Below are 22563 nucleotides of genomic sequence, written 5' to 3' on the forward strand. Positions count from 1 at the left end.
GACTGGGTTAATTCCCCGAGAAATTTTCGTTTTCAAGGAGTATGATTACTCCTTGAAAATAGGAAAAAGTATCGATTTTTTTATGTTAGCTTGATGTTGGAACGACTGGCTCTGTCTCTTCATTAAACGCCGGTTCTGAATGAATTGCTCATATGAGAGGGGTTCTCTATCGGCTTCAAGTAGCTGAAGCTCATCACGTTCGTTCAAACCTTCAAAGCCGAGATCATGTGCTAGATCCAAAATGTTTTGCCTAATTTCTGGAAGGAAATTAATTTCTGCACCAGTACTTTTCAAACATTCTGGTCTCATTTTTCCAAACATGGTTCATTGTTTAATTCCTTCCATGATTCACTGATGCTGTCATCAGGATCCACGATGGTATAGCGTCACCAAAGTTTTATTTACCATCGGTTTGCTTTATAAGTTGTCTAAAAGTTCGGCACAGGTAATATGCCTTAAAAATGGCTATTGTGCCCTGACTCATTGGTTGGATCAGAGCTGTTGTATTTTTATGAGTATACTCAATCATTACATCTTCAGATAATTCGCATAAAGGGCCTGGCCGGGTAAGGAAGTAAAAAGTGCCCCCAAACCAAATCACTAGCCGTATGGCAAATATTGTAAAGGATATTAAATAAGAAATTTTGGCGGTTTATTTGAACCCCTATCTGGTTTGACGTAGGATCTATAGTGAAAAACGTACTTTTCGTTAATTTCACGCCATCCTCAAAAGATCCGAGATAAAAATTTGAAAAAAATACTGAATGTGCATCTTACTACGATGTATCAAAAAAAATTATCAAAAAAAATTTCATCAAAAATTTTAGTACTAAAAAAAATAATGAAATCTTGAAAATTTTTTTTTTGGGATTTAGAGATTCAGTACTACTCTAATTCATATTTTAATGTGTTTCTACGGCTTTTCTAGATATGTGTGATTTTTTTCAGATTTTTTTCAGTGTTGCGCGGTATCAAAAAATTTTTTTTTTATGTTTCCAAAGAGTGGTTAGGTAAGGGAGTAAAAAGTGCCCCCAAACCAAATCACTAGCTGTATGGCAAATATTGTAAAGGATGTTAAATAAGAAATTTTGGTGGTTTATTTGAACCCCTATGTGGTTTGACGTAGGATCTATAGTGAAAAACGTACTTTTTCGTTTATTTCACGCCATCCTCAATAGATCTGAGATAAAAATTTGAAAAAAATACTGAATGTACATCCTACCATGGTGTATCAAGAAAAATTATCAAAAAAAATTTCATCAAAAATTTTTGTACTAAAAAAATATTAAAATTTTGAAAATTTTTTTTTTGGATTTAGAGATTCAGTACTACTCTAATTCATATTCAAATGTACTCTTACGGCTTTTCTAGATTTATAAATATCTTCAAACTGTTTTTTTTTTCAAATATCTAATACTAAAAATAAAATGAAAAAAAATACACAGTACAAAAAAATGTTATAGATTTTCTGGCATTTCGAAATTTTGAAAAAAAAAATATAACTTTGAGACCCACTCCTGCTCAAATTTTTATTTAAATGCGTTCGTATGTGTCTTTTTTCTACATGTGGCGTAATTTTTCCTGAATTTTTAAGAGCATTGTGTGACACAAAATAATTTTCTTCATCGTCTGCATTATTATTTTTATTTTTTTGAAATCGATTATTTTATTGTATTCGTGGTTTTCAATTGAAAGATTAAAATAAAAAAACAAATCGAATTTGTGGTCTCAAAGTTATATTTTTTTTCAAAATTTCGAAATGCCAGAAAATCTATAACATTTTTTTGTACTGTGTATTTTTCTTTTTTATTATTTTATTTTTATTATTAGATATTTTAAAAAAAACAGCTTGACGATATTTATCAATCTAGAAAAGCCGTAAGAGCACATTTAAATATGAATTAGAGTAGTATTGAATCTCTAAATCCCAAAAAAAAATTTTCAAATTTTCATAATTTTTTTTTAATACTAAAATTTTTGATGAATTATTTTTTTGATAATTTTTCTTGATACACCGTGGTAAGATGCACATTCAGTATTTTTTTCAAATTTTTATCTCGGATCTATTGAGGATGGCGTGAAATGCACGAAAAAGTACGTTTGTCACTATAGATCCTACGTCAAACCACATAGGGGTTCAAATAAACCGCCAAAATTTCTTATTTAATATCCTTTACAATATTTGCCATACAGCTAGTGATTTGGTTTGGGGGCACTTTTTACTCCCTTACCTAACCACTCTTTGGAAACATAAAAAAAAAATTTTTTGATACCGCGCAACACTGAAAAAAATCTGAAAAAAATCACACATATCTAGAAAAGCCGTAGAAACACATTAAAATATGAATTAGAGTAGTACTGAATCTCTAAATCCCAAAAAAAAAATTTTCAAGATTTCATTATTTTTTTTAGTACTAAAATTTTTGATGAAATTTTTTTTTGATAATTTTTTTTGATACATCGTAGTAAGATGCACATTCAGTATTTTTTTCAAATTTTTATCTCGGATCTTTTGAGGATGGCGTGAAATTAACGAAAAGTACGTTTTTCACTATAGATCCTACGTCAAACCACATAGGGGTTCAAATAAACCACCAAAATTTCTTATTTAATATCCTTTACTATATTTGCCATACAGCTAGTGATTTGGTTTGGGGGCACTTTTTACTCCCTTACCCGGCCAGGCCCTTTGTAGGATGCCCTGGTGCAATATCCAAAATGAGCAAAGTCTTGTTGCTTAAGTTATAGCCTCGCAAATATTTTTCACTTCTGCTCAAAAGTGGTTTTTTCACCAATCCTCAAAAGTCTTTTTGCCGTTATAACGAAACATTTTAGGCCGTAATTTGAAAACGTGCCTGAATTGAAGAGGGCCGTTATAGCGAAATGCCGTACAAAGAGCGGCCGTATAGCGAGGTATGGGTGTAATGAATTATTCTCCATTTATCGATGATAGGCATTTATCAGTTATTGTATTGTATGTTGCCCAATCAATTCGTGTTCAATTCACGTTTTTATCGTGTAGGTCTTGCTGCAAACAATTTATGTAATTGTGGTCCTGAATGTCATAATATCGAGCATGTTGTTTGGTTATGTAAAAAAATGAAATTAATAAATGTAACTGGCTGCTGTGTTAGAAGATCGAAGTGGTATACTCGTGCATGTCAAATTATGATAGCTTAAGTAGTCGCGATTTTAATATTATGCGAATTTATATGTTTTCCTAAGAAACCCGCTTCACTTCCTCGAATGTACATGCCCATTCTTCTTTCTCTATCCTATCATAAACAGAACTTAGTACCCAATGCGATCAATTCACTACAGCAGCTACACGAACTTCCCAAGAGAGGACTAATGGCCATAGGATATTAAATATACAAGTTATTACAATTGCCTACAAACAATGTTTCGGACTACGTGGCAACGAAGGAGAGAATTATCTTTTTATCTATAATATATTTCTGTAGTCATAGATTTATTTGACTTAGGCTTGTATTCATGTAGATCTTAATTGAGACTTGTGTTTAAAAATGATACATGATGACTCTTTGTCTTCTTCTGCATAATTGAATAAATAGAAGAAAAGGGTAGTCATGACTGCAATGATATTTTTGTGTACATTTTTGAACAGAATGTGGTTCCGGATTCTACCACGTTATCTCATCTAACCTGTTTAAAGGATACAAGTTCATACAGGAAACGGTTTTTTAGGGCTTTCATTTGATGCATCAAAAGAAAAAAAAATACAGATTTTAAACTCAAAACAAAAAAACTCAATTCAAATACACTTACCACACACAATCACAGTCCTATGTCAAGATCCCATCCGTGCCCCTAGGCCCAGACCCATCAACTTTTTTTTTAGTTTAATTAGGGAAATCACATCCAACATATATTGACCGAAACAAAAAAAAATAGGCGCGTACTGAGATTATGCGTTTATATCAATACAGAACTTATTCCCCAAGAAATGACGGTAATCGATAATTTAATGACGAGTTTTAACGAATCACAGCTCCGTGTGTGTTAAACTATTAGAAGGAAATGTGCTTTCCCTCCTTGTCAACTGCACATCTGCCAGCAACAGCGCCCGGAGAAAATTTGTCCCCGTCGAAAATGGCCACCCTAATTTCCTCCCAGACGGAAGAGATGACAAAAGCAGAAGGAAACAACGCTTAGCAGCTGGCGTACGTCAAAAAGGAAACCGGAAAATTTAATTTCTTCCCCAATACCCAACTACTTAATTGATTTTCTACGCTTTTTTGACTGTGCGACCTAGTTTGCTGCATCGGATCGGACCACTTCCGTAGACCGGGGTAGAAAAGTGTTGGATTGAAACTATTGAACAAGGAGCGGAATGGGATAATAATTTGACGGCATGCCAAGTAAAGCAATTTCTACTCTAACAGACAGCGGCATTATTGTTGATTGGATTACAACAACGGTGAATTCGCCATCGCCATAAAACCGGAGAAATGCCAAGGACCGTCATTTTGCATTAAACCCCCCAGAAAGATTATTCAAAATGAAACAATCAAGCTGGCGCACCCCAAATGCTAATTCTACCAATTCGAGCAAAACCAAATTGTCGGACCACTAGTCGGCACAAATCTGGGAGATTAAATCTACATCGCGTTAGTGCATGTTGCTGAACGCGACAAACATTACATAAAACGTGTTAACGAACGCTTTCGAATGAGGCAAACAATCCGAGCGACCGACCGACATAGTTATGCTCTCCTCCTCGTTGAAATATCACAAGCGAATTTTTAGTGACACAAAATAACAGTTTAACTTTCACCGGTGAATGTTTGTTTCCGCCCACCTACCGTTCCCGCATTATTCCCACAAGAATAACTCGTACTTGTTTATCGATTCCGGAAATCTCCATAAAGGGGTGGGGACGTTGAGGGGCGAGAGGGGATGTTCGAGGCATTTCCATAACTCTGTTTCGCCACCCTTCGCTGAACCGTGAAGTGCACTCCGTGCACTGAAAGATTGTTTTGGGTTATTTCGAGGGTATTTTGAGGATTTTTTTTTTGTAATTGCAACAATATTTCTCAGGAATTCGACAATCTCTTATTTTTTTTTTTCAACAAATTGTTTGTTATTTATTTTATGTTTAGTTATATGTGAGAGAGTATTTACCAGATGTATGCATATGAAACTTAGATTTTTCCTTTCATATACACGTTCATTGCAGTTGAACGGTTTAAAAAAAAAATCAAAGTAATGACCATTGTAAGGTACACATTTTACCCATCTTCCAGGTGATTTACAAATTTACATTGAGCTCAGAATGACTGGATGAAACTTGAAAATTATTCTAATAAAATCTCTATTAACATTCAATCTTTTCAGAAACTTCTTCTGTAGGAGCATTGTCTAGAGATACCATCTGGTCGGAGTTGAAAATCAGGATACCTGTCACAGTTACGATTATGACCAAACCATTGTGATTCTTTGAGATATAAATAAATGAATACAAGTGAAATTTCTTTATTAAACACTAGGCGATTTTTGTTCCGCCCATAATTTTGATCTGTTTCAAATAATTTAGAACATTCACGTTTCCTCTCGAAATCATTCTTCTGAACATACATTAGCGATCGATAATACACAACATCAATCTAATACCACGCAACACTTTTCGAATTTGATTGAATTCAACATTTTTAAAACAAACAGGTTGAGCGATTCACATGTAAGTCATTTCAATGTGTTGTGGTAGATGGCGTTTTGCATTGCAAGTAAATGTAATGAAGAAGTCTGGTGGTCAGTAGTTTTTATTGTATTTTATTGCGACTCGGGTATATTCATTATTTCACCGTGGACCGACATAAATGGACGAAATAATTGTCGAAAGATCAATGTTTTTTACATTTGCCTCCGAACTTATTTCTTAAGTGTACGTACTCCTCAAATTTCCTTCGTTAAACCTAATGAATTTCAGGAACTTTGTTTCGATTTCGACATACATGCCGAACACATACTGTTTGAACACTCAACGGTATCGAAGCCAATGGAAGTTAGTTTCCTGCCTTATCATCAAATGATGTTCGAAGAAGTTCAGCAAGCTGACGGCATTGTATGAAATCATGAACGGCAAATTTACGTCCCCAAAATTGAAAGAGACATAATATTTCAAACAAAATGTAATTGGAGTTAGTAGATTGATAATAGCACAAAATCAGTAAATTATTCAGATTCCTACATACGAATACCGAATATTTTTTATTTAAATTATTAAATTACCAAAATTTGCTGAATGAATAACACTTTTATTCCATACGTTCTACCAACTTCCCTATTTATTTTAATAACTTTTTTGGCATATAAACCTGACGCAGCCTGAAACTCAACAAACCCAAGAACATTTTTTGAAATCTGTTGATCTGTTCTCGAGTTAAATCGTGTCACACGGACACCTAATCATTTTTGTTTAAATATGAGATGTGTATATTCCACCTGACAATCCGTTATTATTTTCACAATAGCGAAAAATCAATCTCAATGCCGTCAAAGTTAATTCCAAAAAAAAAAAAAGAAATTGACTGCGATTGGACAAAAATTTTCATCGAACTTAATTTTTCACAGCAGAATATTTAGGCAGTCGTTTTTTTCGATTTTTTTTATTTATCTGCAATATTCTTCAAAGTATTCAATCATTCTAACTTGGGTGAAGGTAAACTCAACGATATTCAGACGACTCCAACCTGATCAGCCGTTCTCCTGTGATGATGAGTTGTACGTACGCGGGTAAAACCTTGTTTTATACAGCGTCTTTCAGATGAAACGCCCACGCAAAAAAAACGAATAGCTCCTAACATTTTTTTTTCGCTCCGTCGATGGTTACCCTGCATTCCCCACTTCGGGACGACAATATTCGGATACTCGTTCAGTCCGATCGGATGATTTTTAGTGTCAAGAACGTGTATTTTTGGTGAAATCGTATTTCTCGAGCAGCCGAGGCCTCATTGAAACTGTGTCCTCTTATGATAAGAATTTCAACATTTCTCGTCGTCGATTACTTCCTCTGGGGGTACGTGAAGGACCGTTGCTATGTTAATAAGCCACAAAATTTGGAGGAAATGCAAGAAGAAATATTTCGGATTTTCAACAGTAGCGAAGTCGTAATGTTAGAGTTGTTCATGAAGAATTTTGTTCACCGTTTAAAAACGCGTTATCGAAAATCGAAAGAAATAGAAAATGTCCTAAAATAAGCTTTATTTTCGTTTTTTTTTTAAATAAAAATCGGTTCATTTTTGTAGAAGTTATTAAAATTTGTTGCGTGAGGGTTCAATCTGAAAGACCCTGTATATATATAAGATTGGATCTTGGGCGATCCATGCGATGAAAATACTTCATGCTTCAGTCTTTTTATGAGCACAGGAGATTTTTTGGCGGTTACAGAGTCATCAAACATCAAGTGTAATAGTACCGAAGCACAAGTCACGGGTATGAAACGCAAGATTTCCTCTTGCAACCCAAATTTTCTTAACGGCTGGATTTCTGACCGTATAGTTCAGCATGGATTTGGAAGTGGATGCCAATCGAATATTCTGGCAATGTTTCGGTGTTTAGATATGCTTTTCCTAATCTTATCTACCTGTATGTTTCACTAGCTAACCCGGCAAACTTCGTCCCGCCCATTTACTTGATTAATTCTCGAGTAATGCAGAAATTTGTGTTTTATTTGTATGGCAGCCACCCCTAAGAGAGGGGGGAGGGGTATCTAACCACCATAGAAACATTCATTGCACCCTAAAGTTTCCATATGCCTAATTTGGTTTAATTTGCTTGATTAATTCTCGGGTAATGCAAAAATTTGTGTTTCATTTGTACGGCAGCCCCCTCTAAGAGAGGGGGAAGGAGTATCTTGACACCATAGAAACATTTATTGCATCCTAAAACCTCCACATGCCAAATTTGGTTTCATTTGCTTGAATCATTCTCGAGTAATGCAGAAATTTGTGTTTCATTTGTATGGCAGCCCCCCCTTTGAGTGGGGGAAGGACTGTCTAACCATCATGGAAACATTTATTGCACCCTAAAACTTTCACATGCCAACTTTGGTTTCGTTTGCTTGGTTAATTTCCGAGTAATGCAGAAATTTGTGTTTCATTTGTATGGCAGCCCCCCCTTAGAGAGGGGGGAGGGGTCTCAAAATATCACGAAAACCTACCCCGGCCCCAAAAACCCTTACATACCATTTTTCATGTCGATCGGTTCAGTAGTTTCCGAGTCTATAAGAATCAGACAGACAGACAGACATCACTCCATTTTTATATATATAGAAGATTGTTGATTTCAAATTTCTGTTTCAACCGCTATGACCGCTATGAGCCACCGACACTTATGAATCACATGCGTAGTGTTGGCCTCATAATCTTTTTTTATTGAAAAAGGGTCACTTCTGGCGCAATTCATCGGTAAAATGACACTTTAGTTTAGACATTTGAAAAAAAAAATAACTTCGAATATCGAGACGAAACACAAAACAATAACCGTGGTCAGTGAAAATAATTGGATGATCTCGTGGTAGATCCAACTGTTACTTTTTATATGCTCACAAAACATTGGTCTTCAATAAAAAAGGTTTTACTTAAAAACATTATACACTGATAATAATTCTGATTCTACAACAAAATTGAACTTCTCATGAAAATGAGGACAAAGGCTAGATTGTGAAAAATAAATCAGGACGCCCCAAATCACGTCGATTTCAAAATCAGGACATGTCCTGCTAAATCAGGACAGACGGTAACCCTAGCATTGTCCAACGGCGACCATTAGTTTTATCTATTGTAGTATATTTTTTTAGAAACTTGTAAAAGTATAAAGTTTTACCATCTTTAAAGAGCACCCTCTTCTCTGTGATTCTACTAGCTCTTGTCGGCAATTGAAAAATTCGTATTTCACATCGAATCACCATGTTCGTCACGAAAAAACATATAAAAGCGAATAAAAATCCACGCAATCTAATGTCCAAATTGTGTGCAACAATGCTACTTGGTGTGATGTGGGGGAATGCAAGTGAGTAAATTCTAAAAAACATAACTATTTTATTCGGTAAATTATTTTAATTTCTTTACTGTTTTGCTTTTACTTCACTGTTTGTGTTTTAGACAGAATTATTCTTGTTCATTAGGGATGGTATGGAAATGATAAAACACGCAAAAACGAAAGGGTTTTCGAAGAGTGTGTCAAGCAAAGCATTAGATATTGGGCGTACATGAGGCAGCGGGGAGTGATCTCTTGCTTTATGATTGATTTGCTGAATCTACGTTGACGAATCTACGAGATGTGCGACGACGTAGTGTACAAATACTTGCCAATCGAGGACATGCATCAACCGCCGACTAATCACGATTGAGATGAAATTTGAAGCAGGTACCAATAATTATGGATTTTTGTGATTTCAATAGTTTTCTGAAGAAGTTTCTGAAATGAACAAGTTTTTAAAATTACGGTTCTCCGGCGGAAACGTACCTCTTGATGCTTGTATTTACAAGTTTTCAGCAAACCTATTTGGAAAAATAGTTCTGAAAAGAACTGATATAGGAATTAATCCTTGTGCTTGATAAACGGTTAAATAGATCATGTTGCGACAGGAGCGAAGCATAAACACAACGTGATGTATTTTCGTTCCGGTTGTTACAGGTGAACTGAAACTCGTTTACTGCTAATGCTGCTTACGTTGTTATTGTTTTTGCTGATGTTGTTGCTGCTCCTGTTGCTGATGTTGAATTTAACTACTCTGCTTGTCAAATGATTACCGTTGTCAAGGAAGCGAGGGTAAAGTGGTTAGCGCTAGGAATATTTCCATGTCCTGTGTCCACATACCGCAACAACAATCATTTTTCGAAGCATTTTGTAACCCAATTTATTGTTGCTCAAGATAACGGTTTTACTAGAAAAGAAATAGTACACATTTCATAACAAACTAAAAATTGTAAAATCAAACTTTTTGTTTTATTTGGGGTTCAAATGGTCACCTGGAATGGATAAAATGTACACATTTGTTTGAATCATTTTTGAAACAGTAGGTACATGTATGAAATAAGCTGGGTGTATTTACTTAGAGTCGCAATTTAAATTTTCCTGTACGTACAAAACTTAGTAAGAAACAAATAACTAACCCGAAGGCGATCTGGCGTAGTGGTAACATCTATACTTCTCACGCAGAGATCACGAGTTCAACTCTCACTCCCGACATTCTTCCAAAAATGGAAGTAAAAGTGACGAACCAGCCGAAATGTGTAGGAAGTCACTATATAAAAAAGAAAACACAACTAACCCTTAGCAAAATGAGGCTTGAATATGGTTGGATGATATATTTTTCCAGACTCAAAGTCACAAAAAGGGATCCTTTCAAGAGCAGCATGTATTAAAGTATGTTCAAACTTAAACATTCAACTCCTAAGGTTGACTAGAGTGATATAAAAATTATATGGTAGCTTCGTTTTCTTATTTTCCTTATTTCCCTTGGATAAAATGATATGCACGGTAGATAGCTTTGTTTCACCTCTAGGAGTAGGGTTACGTTGAGCCAAACATATCGAGAGAGAAAAATATAACATTCATAACTAAGGCTAGAGCAGCTATAATCGACCTGCGGCCCGTGGGCCTGGCTGGCTCTTTTGATTGGCTCATCTGGTATTACTTTATTTGAACTATTTTGTATGTATACACAAAAACGAAAACCTAAGAAATCATCACTTATCTTGACATAGAACTACGTCTTTCATTAAGGGTGCCAATCAGAAAACAGGTCACGTTTTTATGAAATGAATTTAACATTAATAACATTGCCGCGAACGGATTTTGGCGATCTACATACCAAACGAATCGGAAATTCACTAAAATTTGTTTGATATGCTATACATTACAATTCCCTGGTGTGTAAATGGTTAAAAGTCATAAACATAGAAGTATTTCAATTTTCCCATAAATTTATTTTGCTCATTTGTGAGCTTTCCTACCGTCAATAACGAGCAACTTATCGACAAGCAACGAAGGAGAAAATTAGCCTGGAGTATAAAAATTGGATCTCGACGAGACAAATTTTCAGTATCGCTCTGTATTCGAAGCAATGAACATCGGTTGTTCTTCTTTCTTTTGTGTCATCACATATCTTCGTTTCGGATTGAGCTATGGACGCAACCAAATTACTCACTCGCTGATGTAAACTGACGCCATTGCATAAAGTTCTGAACTACACAATTGTGTGGTAAAGTTAGGTTAGGTTAAGTTAGGTTATAATTGGCTCACCAAGAAAATAATAGTTCTGGAATTTCAAAAGGTATTCGTTGGTACCTTTCAAAATCAAAACATTGAACTGACGCTTTGGTGAAGCAGGCGTTAAGGTTGTGTGCCAAATAATTATTTGGGGAGTATCAAGCTAGACCATAGTGAATGTCGTGCTGGAATGTTATGAGTTATTTGGGTTCGTGTGCCAGTAGCAAAACTGCCTTCAACAAGTATGGCATTTGCGCTAACTTTTATCATAATGAAACAATCCAACTCTTTTCGAGGTTATTGAGATTAACGGAATCAGTTTATTTCGTTCATTTAGTCACCAACAAAGTGATTTCACTTGCTAAACCTTCTCCACTTTCAACTTTCTCCACTAAGGATGACAGCTGCGCTTATCTCGAAAATGAGAAAGTAATGCAACTTTTTTCGAGGTCAGTAATATTAAAAGAAGCGTATCTTTTGAGAATAGCGCAAAATTGAAATTTCGCAGCATTCTAAAACTATATCTGAAATTATAAACAAGCAACTTGAATGAAATTACAGCGTATTTCTACGTCAGCATTGGGGTCATGTCTGGGACACAACCTCCTATAATTCTTCTTTCAGTAATGGTACCAAATCAGAAGACAGGGCACTTTTCTATGAAATACAAATAGAAAATGCAGCGTTCACTCTACGGAGATAAGAGATAAGAGTTGTGAAAGTATTGCAAATTAAGCTCCGCCGATTTTCAATTTATTGAGTAAAAACAAGCTACTCGCGATTCACTCATTCACGATTCATCAGTCATCCAGATCGAGAGTTAATATCTCAAATATCTCAGATATGAACCCTTTATAATTCGAACCATGACGATCATCATTATTTAAGTCACAGTCTCGCTCCAACTAGCAGACAGCAGTCTTTCTCATTACTGATGTCAGGTATAGCGGTTAGATATCGCACATAGTGGTTCAATTTTGTTTAGTGAAGGCCCCGCATCAATTTTTCATGCCGTCTGGTGGAGAATGAGTCTGTATTTTTGCACCATTTTTTCTGCATCAGTACCCGAATGTAAGTTTAAAATTTCGGAAGTGAGAGTGTTACGTTTTGGGTGCCAGATTTCGTGCGGAAATACCTCTTTTCTGGCTGAACAAAGTGGAACGACAATCACTTTCGAAAGAAAAAAGTTGTTTAAGTGATGTTTGTAACTTATTGACCCAACTTATTCATGCCTTAAATACAGGTTTAACACGTTCGTCGCCCTACGCGACGTTTTTGAGTTTCCGGCAAGGCCCGACTTGCGAATAAATTATTAAATGAAGATAAACTTAGTTTGTAGATAACTTTTACATGATATAGAAATATTTTTCTTAATTTGAAGACGAATTGACAATAATAACATATGCCAAAGTCATATTCTATGGATTTCACAAAAAACTGCAGTATAAACCATCCGTACTATAAATTAATAAAAAGTATAGTATAAACATTATAATAATATGATCATGATTTTATTATTTTCCAACACATTCTGCAGTTACATTAAGGTGCCTATTCTATCAAATTCCTTCTAAAAATACTATTCAATTTGAACGAGGAAAGTGTCACCTATATCTGGGTGACGAGGTGACGAGTGAACTATTGAAATCACAAAAAAATATAAATATTGCTGAAATCACAAAAATCTATAAATGTGTTTGAAAGTCCATCGAAGTCAATATTGGTCAGATTGGTGATGATGCTCACTTTCGCCACAGAATGTGTTTTCAGAATATGCGCGAAGGAAACATAGTGCAGAGTTTGCACTGACAGGCAGAAGCAAAGTAGAAGAGAAATATCAAATACAACGTAATGCGTTGGTTTTCATAGCGATATGTGGATATTGATTGTGTATGATTGAATCACACATACGGTTTGTTCATCTTATGCGTTATCGAAGAGAAAACTCTCATTTTCAATCTTTCCCAGTTCTCTCAGTTTCATTCATTCTCAGTTCATTTACCTTTAGCCTCAAAAAAGGCCAATTTGGAAAACTAAACAAAACAAACAAAACATTTGGAAACCCTTGTTTCATGAGCACTCTGGTCGTTATCATGAATGATTTATTGGTGACTTTTTTCGATTAATCAATTTATCTTTGTCAATTCGAGCATTGTTTCCGGGTCAAAAGTGGCGTCAATGTGTAGCTAATGTCAAGCCGAATGTGAAGCGAAATAATTTCGCAGTCCTATGTTAACAATGCAGTTGTGTTTTGGACCACCCTTTCTTATTTATTTTCTTTTTGCGGCCCGCGACACCATAAAGTGTTTGTGGCCCATCTGAAAAAAAAACACGAGTACCTCTGCACTAGAGCCATGAGTTAAATTCAATTATGGTATGGTCAATGAATGGTTATCTTTTTTTTTATCTAGAAAATCACTTTTATATCTCTACTTCTATGATGAGAGTTGATTGATTACATTTACATTTTTGGGTACCTTTTAACATCGAAATTGTTAACGACCTCAAAAATATACTTGAAATGAAAACGAATATAAAGTGTCTGGTAAATTGAATGCTAACTAAATCTTCCAATGAAAAAGCTTAAATAATTGCTGATTTTGAGATTGAAATCTTCAAATATCAGCGCAATATAACAATATATCTTAGCTAGTTGCGATCTCAAGTTTATATGCCCATTCTACATTCTTTTGAATTGAGTAGAATTTAACACTCACTCATATGGGACCGATTTTACATCACCTGTTGTTATAGTTACTATTACTCACTACAGGCAATGTTCCAAGCAAGGATAATATTGACAAGGCATCGGAAGAGAAAATTAGTAATTAAAAAAAATTGTTTAAGGGAAAAAACAATGCAGCTCAAAATATTACCTGAAAGCAGACAGAGCTGAAAATTATGTGTGTTGTCTTTGTAACCACGAGCTGCAACACTTATTATGTAACTACATAACAAACACTATCCAACGATTCAACGATTGAGAGATATTGAAGAGAACCCCTCGAGACATTAAAAATTAAAAATTATTCCAATCCACTGAATTATTACTTCAATTCTCTGAACCTTATTTTCAGTGTAGGCAAATATCAGCGCAAACGACCCTCCAGCGCTCTCAACTTTCCAACCCATCCGGACACCAGTGAAACGTGATGGGCGAGAAAACGAGGCTCATTCCAAATATTTTCGCAAATAAATAAATTAAAAGCGGAAATTTAAGTGCAACATTTGTTGCTATCACACTTTCGCCGGACCGCTTGATGTATTATTTTTTACCGCTCCGAATGCCCTCCCTGCACTGTCCGTTTCCACTGTTGGAAGTCCAACTTTTGATGATAATGGCGCATTTGCTGTGCGATACCGAGTCATTTTCGGTACCATACACCATGTGAGCAGGCAGCAGTTGTATTCCACCATGGAACCCGCCGTCGTACGTGGCGGCAGGATCGTCTACCGGTACCACCACTCGGACATACGCCAAGCTGCAGAATGTGCAATGGCCCGGCTTGCACACATGGCCTGGCTGGCAATGGCTTTGTGCACGCGGATATTGCCATTCAGAATTGCCCCTGTTTGCCCCCTGCGTATGCATGAGATAGTGGCGAGCAAACAACAACGGATCCTACCGGCGCAATACTGGGATTCTCACGCTACGCCACTCGGCGGACGCTCTCCTCCAGAGCTGCACTTACAGAATGAAAATTAAAAATTAATGCGAGAAAATTAAATAAACACATTCTAAAACAATAAATTACAGGCGCTGTTCGGTTCGTGTTGAGAGCGCTGTGCCCACTGGAAGGGGGCCATTTAGGCAGACTCTACTTGCAGTGGGTCTTGCCTAGTTGTTTGGATGATGGGTGCAACACGGGTGCAATGAGGTTCTTTGCAATCATTATTTCTTGAAATACAGTCAACTCTCTCTAACTCGATATTCAAGGTACCATCGGGTTATGGAGAGAAGAATACTTGTAAAATAAATCAAAGGTGTCATGAAATCCATCGAGTTAGGGAAAAAATCGAGTTACAAAACATCAAGTTAGGGAGAGTTCACTGTATCAATAATCGAAGATAAACAGAAAACTTTGAATCTCATACAAGAAATGTTAGGATCAAAATTTGGTCGAGTCTAACTTGCAGAGATTTTCAAACCCCTGAACACCCTGCAACCGAACGTACCAAGTTGACGAATGAGTACGGTGTACATAATCTGATGGTAGTAGTTAAACGACATGTCCGGCTATTCGGATGCTGTAAACAAAACATAAAACAGGAAATAATTCACCGAAATTACCGAATTAGCTTCTCTTGTGAACAAACGATCGAAAAGTGGTATAAGTACACCCAAAGATAATTTTTGGCACATTTTCTGGAATCCCGATTTATTACATTAAATGAGCTGAAAGATAACATAAAATGTCCTACTCCCCAATACATGTATATCATTTGTATGATATATGCTAGAGCCAATATGAGGGAGCGAAACAGGAGACACATTTAAATGAAAGCTTTTCGTATAAGTTGCCAAATACACGGCCCAGACAGAGAAAGATATATTCTCGTTCATGTTCTTCTTTATCGGCTTAGAAAACACCTTCCAACTTCATTTTATGATGAGGTGTAATATTATCACGCTCCTTTATAATAACGCTGTCAGCTATATGGATAGCGTGGTCGTGTAAAATAACTTCGCATTCCAGCCGTCCTTGGTTCGATCCCCATTGACGTCGTATGGAATTTTTTTTGCACAATCCCAAATGAAAAGAGAAAAGAGAACAGAAAGAGATGTCTGCACGCATACATACAAACCATTTTTAAGCTTCAAAATAGCTCATTTTTTGCGCATTTCACTCTCATGACCAGGAAATGGCATTTTTTCTGCCAAATATCACAAGCAATCGATTTGAATCTCATGGAAATATACTGCTCTTTGCTAATAATAACATCTAACGGCGTAGAAGTTGACTCTTTAATATTTGAAGCGCAGGTAACAGAAACTACTTTTCGTAATTAAGAATTCTACGATCATTAGCCAACAACTATAACAAACTGTTGATTCACGAAGGGACCATAATAGTGTCCTTGCTCTAGTGTCAACTTTTTCATCTTTCGAATGGTAGCAACAGAGCCATTCTAAGGAGCGTGATTAAAAAAAAAGAACCAGTTCGAAGAAAACTGGTCGGCGCAGGCCGAATGGTCTTTCTCAAGATGAGAGTTTTAGATTAGTTTTCCGAATTGGCATTTTTCAAGGGTTGTGGCGAATAAACCGAAGAAGTTTGAAGTCTCCATAATTCCCCGAACCCGATGAACTTTTTTTTTTCATCACACGCACACATTGTTGTTTATATAGTATATAGTGAACTGTGACCGAGTATGTCAAATGAGAAAAGGGCTGGTACACTATCTGTTATGGCCGCAATATAAAAAAAATCGCGTTGTATATATAGTGAAGGGCTCACATTAACATCAGGAAAAAATTACGACATATAATCAGCTTGTGTTCTCGCGAAAATAAGAATGAATTTTTATGCATCAACCATTTTTGATGATTCTACGAAACCCCATACACCATCGGTCTTTTTAGGGTCACCGAAAAATTTCACTAAAGATCATTCTAAAATAATATCCAAAGTGATAAACTAGTGATTTGAAAAAAAATCGGGGTCCTACGACAACAATACGGTCGTGTACTGGAGACAACCTCAATTTTTTTAAAATTCGTTCTCCCGTTTGCAGCTACACGGGAAAAATGGGACTGCGACACTCTGAAAGAACGGTAAATTTCTTATAAAATATTAACTATCCGATCATTCCAAACTGTTCCATTCCAATGTTCCAAACTGTCCCGTAAGAATTTTCATCCGCTTGCGAGTCCGGACAGCTGAGCAACCCAAGACTAATTGGAGCCAACATGTCAGGCTCTTCATGATCGGGGTATTACATGTCCGTTGGAACTGTGATCATAATTGTCGCAATTGGAAAAAAAAGTTTTTACGAGCAATTCGGTTGGGTTATCCTAGCTTCATTCCATTTTCAATTTGCAATCCCTTATAATGGAGTTCATCTTATTCGAAAATTTGTTCTATTTTATCCACGTTCAAATGGTCTGTGGCTGTCAACGCGCACAATGCTCAAACTTTTGCAAACTAGTTAGATGGAATTGTTAGAGTGTTCTTTTGTTTTTGTTATTACCCATTTCCCCAAAAAAATTTAGCTATGAAGGAAAAAAATATTAAAAACGATTCGACGGCAAATTCTTGTTCCTATTAGCATCGACGCTAAGACGCAACGAATTCCTTCTTCTCCCCAACTGACCGAAAGAGTATTGCAGATCCGCAATTTATCCGACATTGGTAGGTTTTATGTGTTCTGTTTCTGTCTTGTTGCTTAATGTTTTGTTCATGTTCCTTACTCTGCGCAGGATGAAACCTAGACGAGACATGAAAAAAATTAAAAAAAAAATTCAAAATAAGTAAATTGCACTTATTTTACAGTTGCAGTATCGGCACAATATACACCATTCACAATTTCAGCGGCCTGTCTTGTATTTTTGCATTTATAAAAGAAAAAAATTAAAATGTACCGAATTTTCTCTTTGTTCACCTCCATTGTTAACACCCTGTAACTCACAACTGAATGGAACAAACGAAAAACAGCAAAAGATTTTTTTTACCAAAATGGAGATATAAATTTTTGAAAATTTTTGAAATTACAATAGCAGTTCGACAGAAAAGTTAGTAAGGTAACACAGCAAAACTATTTTTTTGCAAAATTCAATTTTATTATTCAACATAATTGCCTTCGACGGCGATACAGCGATTATAGCGATCTTGCAACTTGATACCATTTTTATAGTACTTTTTCGGTTTTTCCAAAATAGGCCTCAGTTTCGGTAATCACTTCATCATCGGTCTTAAATTTCTTGCCAAAGAGCATTCCCTTCAGGTCTGCGAACAGAAAATAGTCGCTGGGGTCAGATCTGGAGAATACGGTGGATGCGGAAACAATTCGAAGCCCAATTCATGCAATTACACACGAAATTCGGATTTTTTAATTTTTCTCAAAATAAAAAAAAAGTTGCTTCACTCTCAATGCTGTAACTCACGAACCAATCGACCGATTGCTGTCAAATCTTGACACGTATCTATTGAAAGATGGTGCTTTGTAATAGCCAAATAGATTTTTCAATATAATTGAAAATAATGTTCCTGAATATTAGAAAATTTATACTGCTGCTAGACACTACAATCTGTCCAACTTCTATAAGACCACCTTGACTATATTTCGTAGTAACATAAACAGATAAAATTTCAACAAGTTATTTTCATATATTGTTGAACGCTTAGAATAAAGTATATTTAACGTCAATTTCGTTCAAAAGAGTCGTTTGTATATTTATAGGGCCTCAATATGATAATTTCAGCTGTCCAGTTTCTATAAGCCAATTTAAAAATTCATAAGTACTATCAATGAAAATCTTCAAACAATTGGCAGATTTACATGTCAATTATTGGTGATCTTGACATTTCAGTTAATAACCACGAAAATTGTGTTGTAATACTCGATATTTTCCCATGTCTCCGAAATTGTGGCCTTGAGTTCAACAACCGTGGTGTTCTGCTTTCCCTTAGCGTAGATCCTGCATACTAGGATCCCCCAAAGTTTTCCAACAGGATTCAAGTCTGGAAAGCGAGCCGGCTAGTCCAGTAAGTCAAGATGTTTAAACCTTAACCCATTGGTTAGTTTCCTTGCTGGCTGAAAATGTGAATTGCAACGATGTCTATACAAAAATGGTAAGAGAGATGATTCCAGAACATGTATGTAATTCTTGCTATTCATTTTGAAGGAACCGGAACCGGAGCCTATCTTTTTCCGGTTGCATAGAGTCCCCCAAGCCATGCACGAGCCTCCACCAAAGTCCTGGTGTTCCTACTGTACTGCACTGTACTGTTCCTCCTGCCATAAATCACGCCAGTACTCATTGAAATCATCAGGACCACCCAAATTGAACTTTCGTTCGTCAATGAAGATAACCTAGCAAAGTTTAAAGTAAAAAAGCAGCCTTACAAAATGTGTTCTTTTGAAAACATTCATCGTCATAACATACCATGTCCCACTGTGGGTTCATGTGAGATATGGCAAAACTCAGACGTCTTTCGATGTGAGATGAATTAATATTAGGAGCTTAAACCTTTTCAACCTTATATACGGACTTTTTACCAAATCTTGACAAATTGTCTCCCGAGAAATATTTAAATTCAAAGATTGCTTTATTTGCATAAGCGATTTTGAAGTATTTGAAGCAGTTCTAGCTATTTCCCGCTTATCCCGGTCAAAGAGCTTCGATCTACGTGCAACTCTCTAATTGTTACCGTTACCTGGATGGGATCGTCCAATCCGACCCGCCTTTTCCTCTGATACCAACATTTTTTTGGTGAAATGCGTCGATTTGTCCTTTTTCTCTCTCCGTGAGCTCTTTTCCCTTCGGTAATTTCCAGATTTATTGATAGAAACAACTGAAACAACGGAAAATTGTAACTGGTGTTATACAAACTTGACACTTGGAAAAACAAAAACATTTGTTTACGCTCAGCGCTTGCACATACACACATGCGGAAATCATTTTGTATGGTAGTTACCAATACCAATACACTAGAATCTAAATTGAGACGTTGTTTGCCATTTCGTAAAATGTGGATGGTCATGGTATGGTTCATTTTTTTTATTAATTCGTTTATTTTTACGGGCTCAGTTACTTAAGTTTAAATGAGCCGAAAGTATGGTTTCATGTCCCTATTCATTAGCTTCTGGACTGGTCACTTTGTTAACCAGATCGAAACTCTATTACCGACTTATGAAGAGTAATCGTACGAATAGTAGATGCAGCTTACAAACAGCACGAATGATTTGAAGAACTCAAACGAGCAGTATTCTCTACGTGGAACGAAATACGCATTTCAACGTGGCGCAGTTTGGTCGGAATCACCCCGAATAGCTCATTTGGGGTTCAGATCTCTCTGGCTTTGCACGAACTTTCCAAACGAATCTCGCACCCTATTGCTATTGAACACCTTAAAGAAATGAGTCAAATTCTATTCTATCCCTTTTAAAAAGCATTATCAAAAAGTAGCAGAAAATTCTAAGTGAGGTATCACAATTATTTCCCATTCGAATCAGAGCTCAACCCGATCCCGGGGCAAGCACTTCTAACGACTTGAAATCGTTTGCTGAAATGTCGAGATTAGACGGGGGAAAATACTCCCCGACAGTGATCCGATTGTACATTCATCCCAGCCCGAGTAACATCAATTAATTTCCCAAACTTTATGATCCGGCATAGATTTCTGCACCCCGGGAGAAGTCCAAAAGTTTGCCAGTGTGCCACAATCCGAGAAAACTTTATGTTTGATTCAGCTGCCGCCAGGCCGCACAAGTGCGAAGCACTACAGCAAAAGGATTAAATCTCCTGCCGTCGACTGATTTGCCGTTAAATGTCTCACACTCGACTTGTTTCCCCCGAATTAAATTTAAATCGATCATAGAAGATGCTCCCCGCTTGTCTAGAGGATGAGTTTGGTGCGGGGGAGGGTGGTTGGCGGGGTTTCGGATGGTTTTGTCTACTATGGCTTTGCTGCTAATAAGTTCTCGTGCTCCGGAGGCGAAAGTAAATATTTAACCAGCGACGAGAAATGGGAAAAGTTTCATCTCAAGGAGGAAGTTTTGAATATCGATGAGGTTACACAGGGCGCACGAGATTGCTGTCATCGTTTCTCCCCAGAGGTGGTGGAACAGGTTTCGCTCCCGTTTCAATGTACCTCGCAAAACGAAACGGTGGAAGATCCCGATGAAATCGATAGCTGCTTACATAGGTCGAGAGCGCAAACACCTTTTCTGGAATCTGGACGAGAGCGCGCGAGCGCTGTTAATGCGAACTTAATGAAGATTGAACAAATAATCATCCAATTTGTCGGATCGATAGTGGTTGATGTGCTTAGCGAAGGGTTCGCCCGCCCCGGTTCCGGGCCAGGGCAAACGAAATGCCGCAGTTAGTTATTCTCAAGTGCGCGCTTGAATTCCTCAAGGGGTTGGTTGACTCTGGTCTCGCATAACAGCCTCATGAGTGAAGTTTTGCTCGTTGAACTCTCCGAGGGTGTTTATTTGCCGGCGAGCCGACTGTCTGATTGAATTATACCTCGGGCAAACATCCATTACCAAGATCAAAAGCTCCCATCTCGGTTCGACTCGAGGCCTGCGGATTATCAGCTCGGTCCAATTCCATTCGGGGGCGGCGAATCGTGCCCATTCGTTTCCATTCCATTGGTTGGTCTGTTTTCTCGGTCTAAATTATTTTTCCCAGAATCGAACCACTTTGTTGGTCGACCATTAGTGGTGGATACAATATATCAATTTAAACATTGTACGCGGAATGAGGTAAAATAACTGATTCAGGCAGAGCTTTATTTCAAGAGAATCCCACACATTGAGAGGAGTTAAAAAGAAAATCACCTCGTTTCACCCCCAGAGTCAACCGAATCAATCATGTAAATAAAGTCTGCAAAAGGGAAAAGAACGTGAAAAAGTGGGACCCTTATGCTTTAAATGCGGCCCACTTCCAAGGAATTTCTTTGAAACCGGAAATTGCGCTTTGTTTTTCCTTCCGGATGGCTGGGTAACCGTTCGGTGTTTTCGGATACAGCATATCAATCTTGCCGGTTGGGGATTCTACAGATTCACTCGTTCTAGGTATCATTTAATTTGAACTGTAGAGTTGTATTCATAAAAAAAAAGTAATACTCACAGATTGTAATGTACATCCGCCATGTTGGGGCGGTAGCTAAGTGCCGCTTTCAGAGCCTCCTTCGCCTCCTGATGGCGGCCCTGCGCGCTAAGGACACTTCCTAAGTTTCCAAGTGCTGTGGAATAAAGAGAGAGAAAAGGCGGAAAACACATTGAGTGAGGTATCATAATTAGTGAGATTATTCATCGCATCAAATTAGCATCTGTTGCCACATCGGACACCGCGCTCGGGATGGCACAAATTTTCCAAGCATTTAGCTACATTAGTGAGCGATGTTTATAACTCGAAAATTAGCAAAATTATCACTCATAACATTTCTCGCCACCATTTCGGGACACTTAACGGCATTCGAGGAAGGTTTTGTTCTCGCTTTTGGGAACGGCACACACGCGCGATGCGTATTACATAGCGAAGCTCTCTATTTCATAGAAACAGATTTACTGCTAGAAACGAGGAAAGACAAGAGAAAGTTTTCACTTCCAGCGTTGAAGGATCGTTTCCTTCGGGGGTGTTCTTGACGAAGCTGGTGA

At 37.0% G+C, this 22563-nt stretch overlaps 1 protein-coding gene across 2 annotated transcripts in view; it reads right to left on the reverse strand.

Annotated features, from left to right (window-relative positions):
- LOC129774818 (protein O-mannosyl-transferase TMTC2) overlaps nucleotides 1-22563 on the reverse strand; it is a 786337-nt gene that overhangs the window by 241433 nt on the left and 522341 nt on the right. For both annotated transcript variants that reach the window (XR_008742781.1, XM_055778813.1), the window contains exon 6: nucleotides 22034-22148. Coding sequence is in view for 1 of the 2 variants with exons in the window: in XM_055778813.1 (XP_055634788.1) it covers nucleotides 22034-22148 (115 nt within the window). In the remaining variant the exon portion in view is untranslated. The remainder of the gene's footprint in view (nucleotides 1-22033; nucleotides 22149-22563) is intronic.

The sequence above is a fragment of the Toxorhynchites rutilus genome, chromosome 3 (assembly GCF_029784135.1).
Source record: "Toxorhynchites rutilus septentrionalis strain SRP chromosome 3, ASM2978413v1, whole genome shotgun sequence".
NCBI lineage: Eukaryota > Metazoa > Arthropoda > Insecta > Diptera > Culicidae > Toxorhynchites > Toxorhynchites rutilus.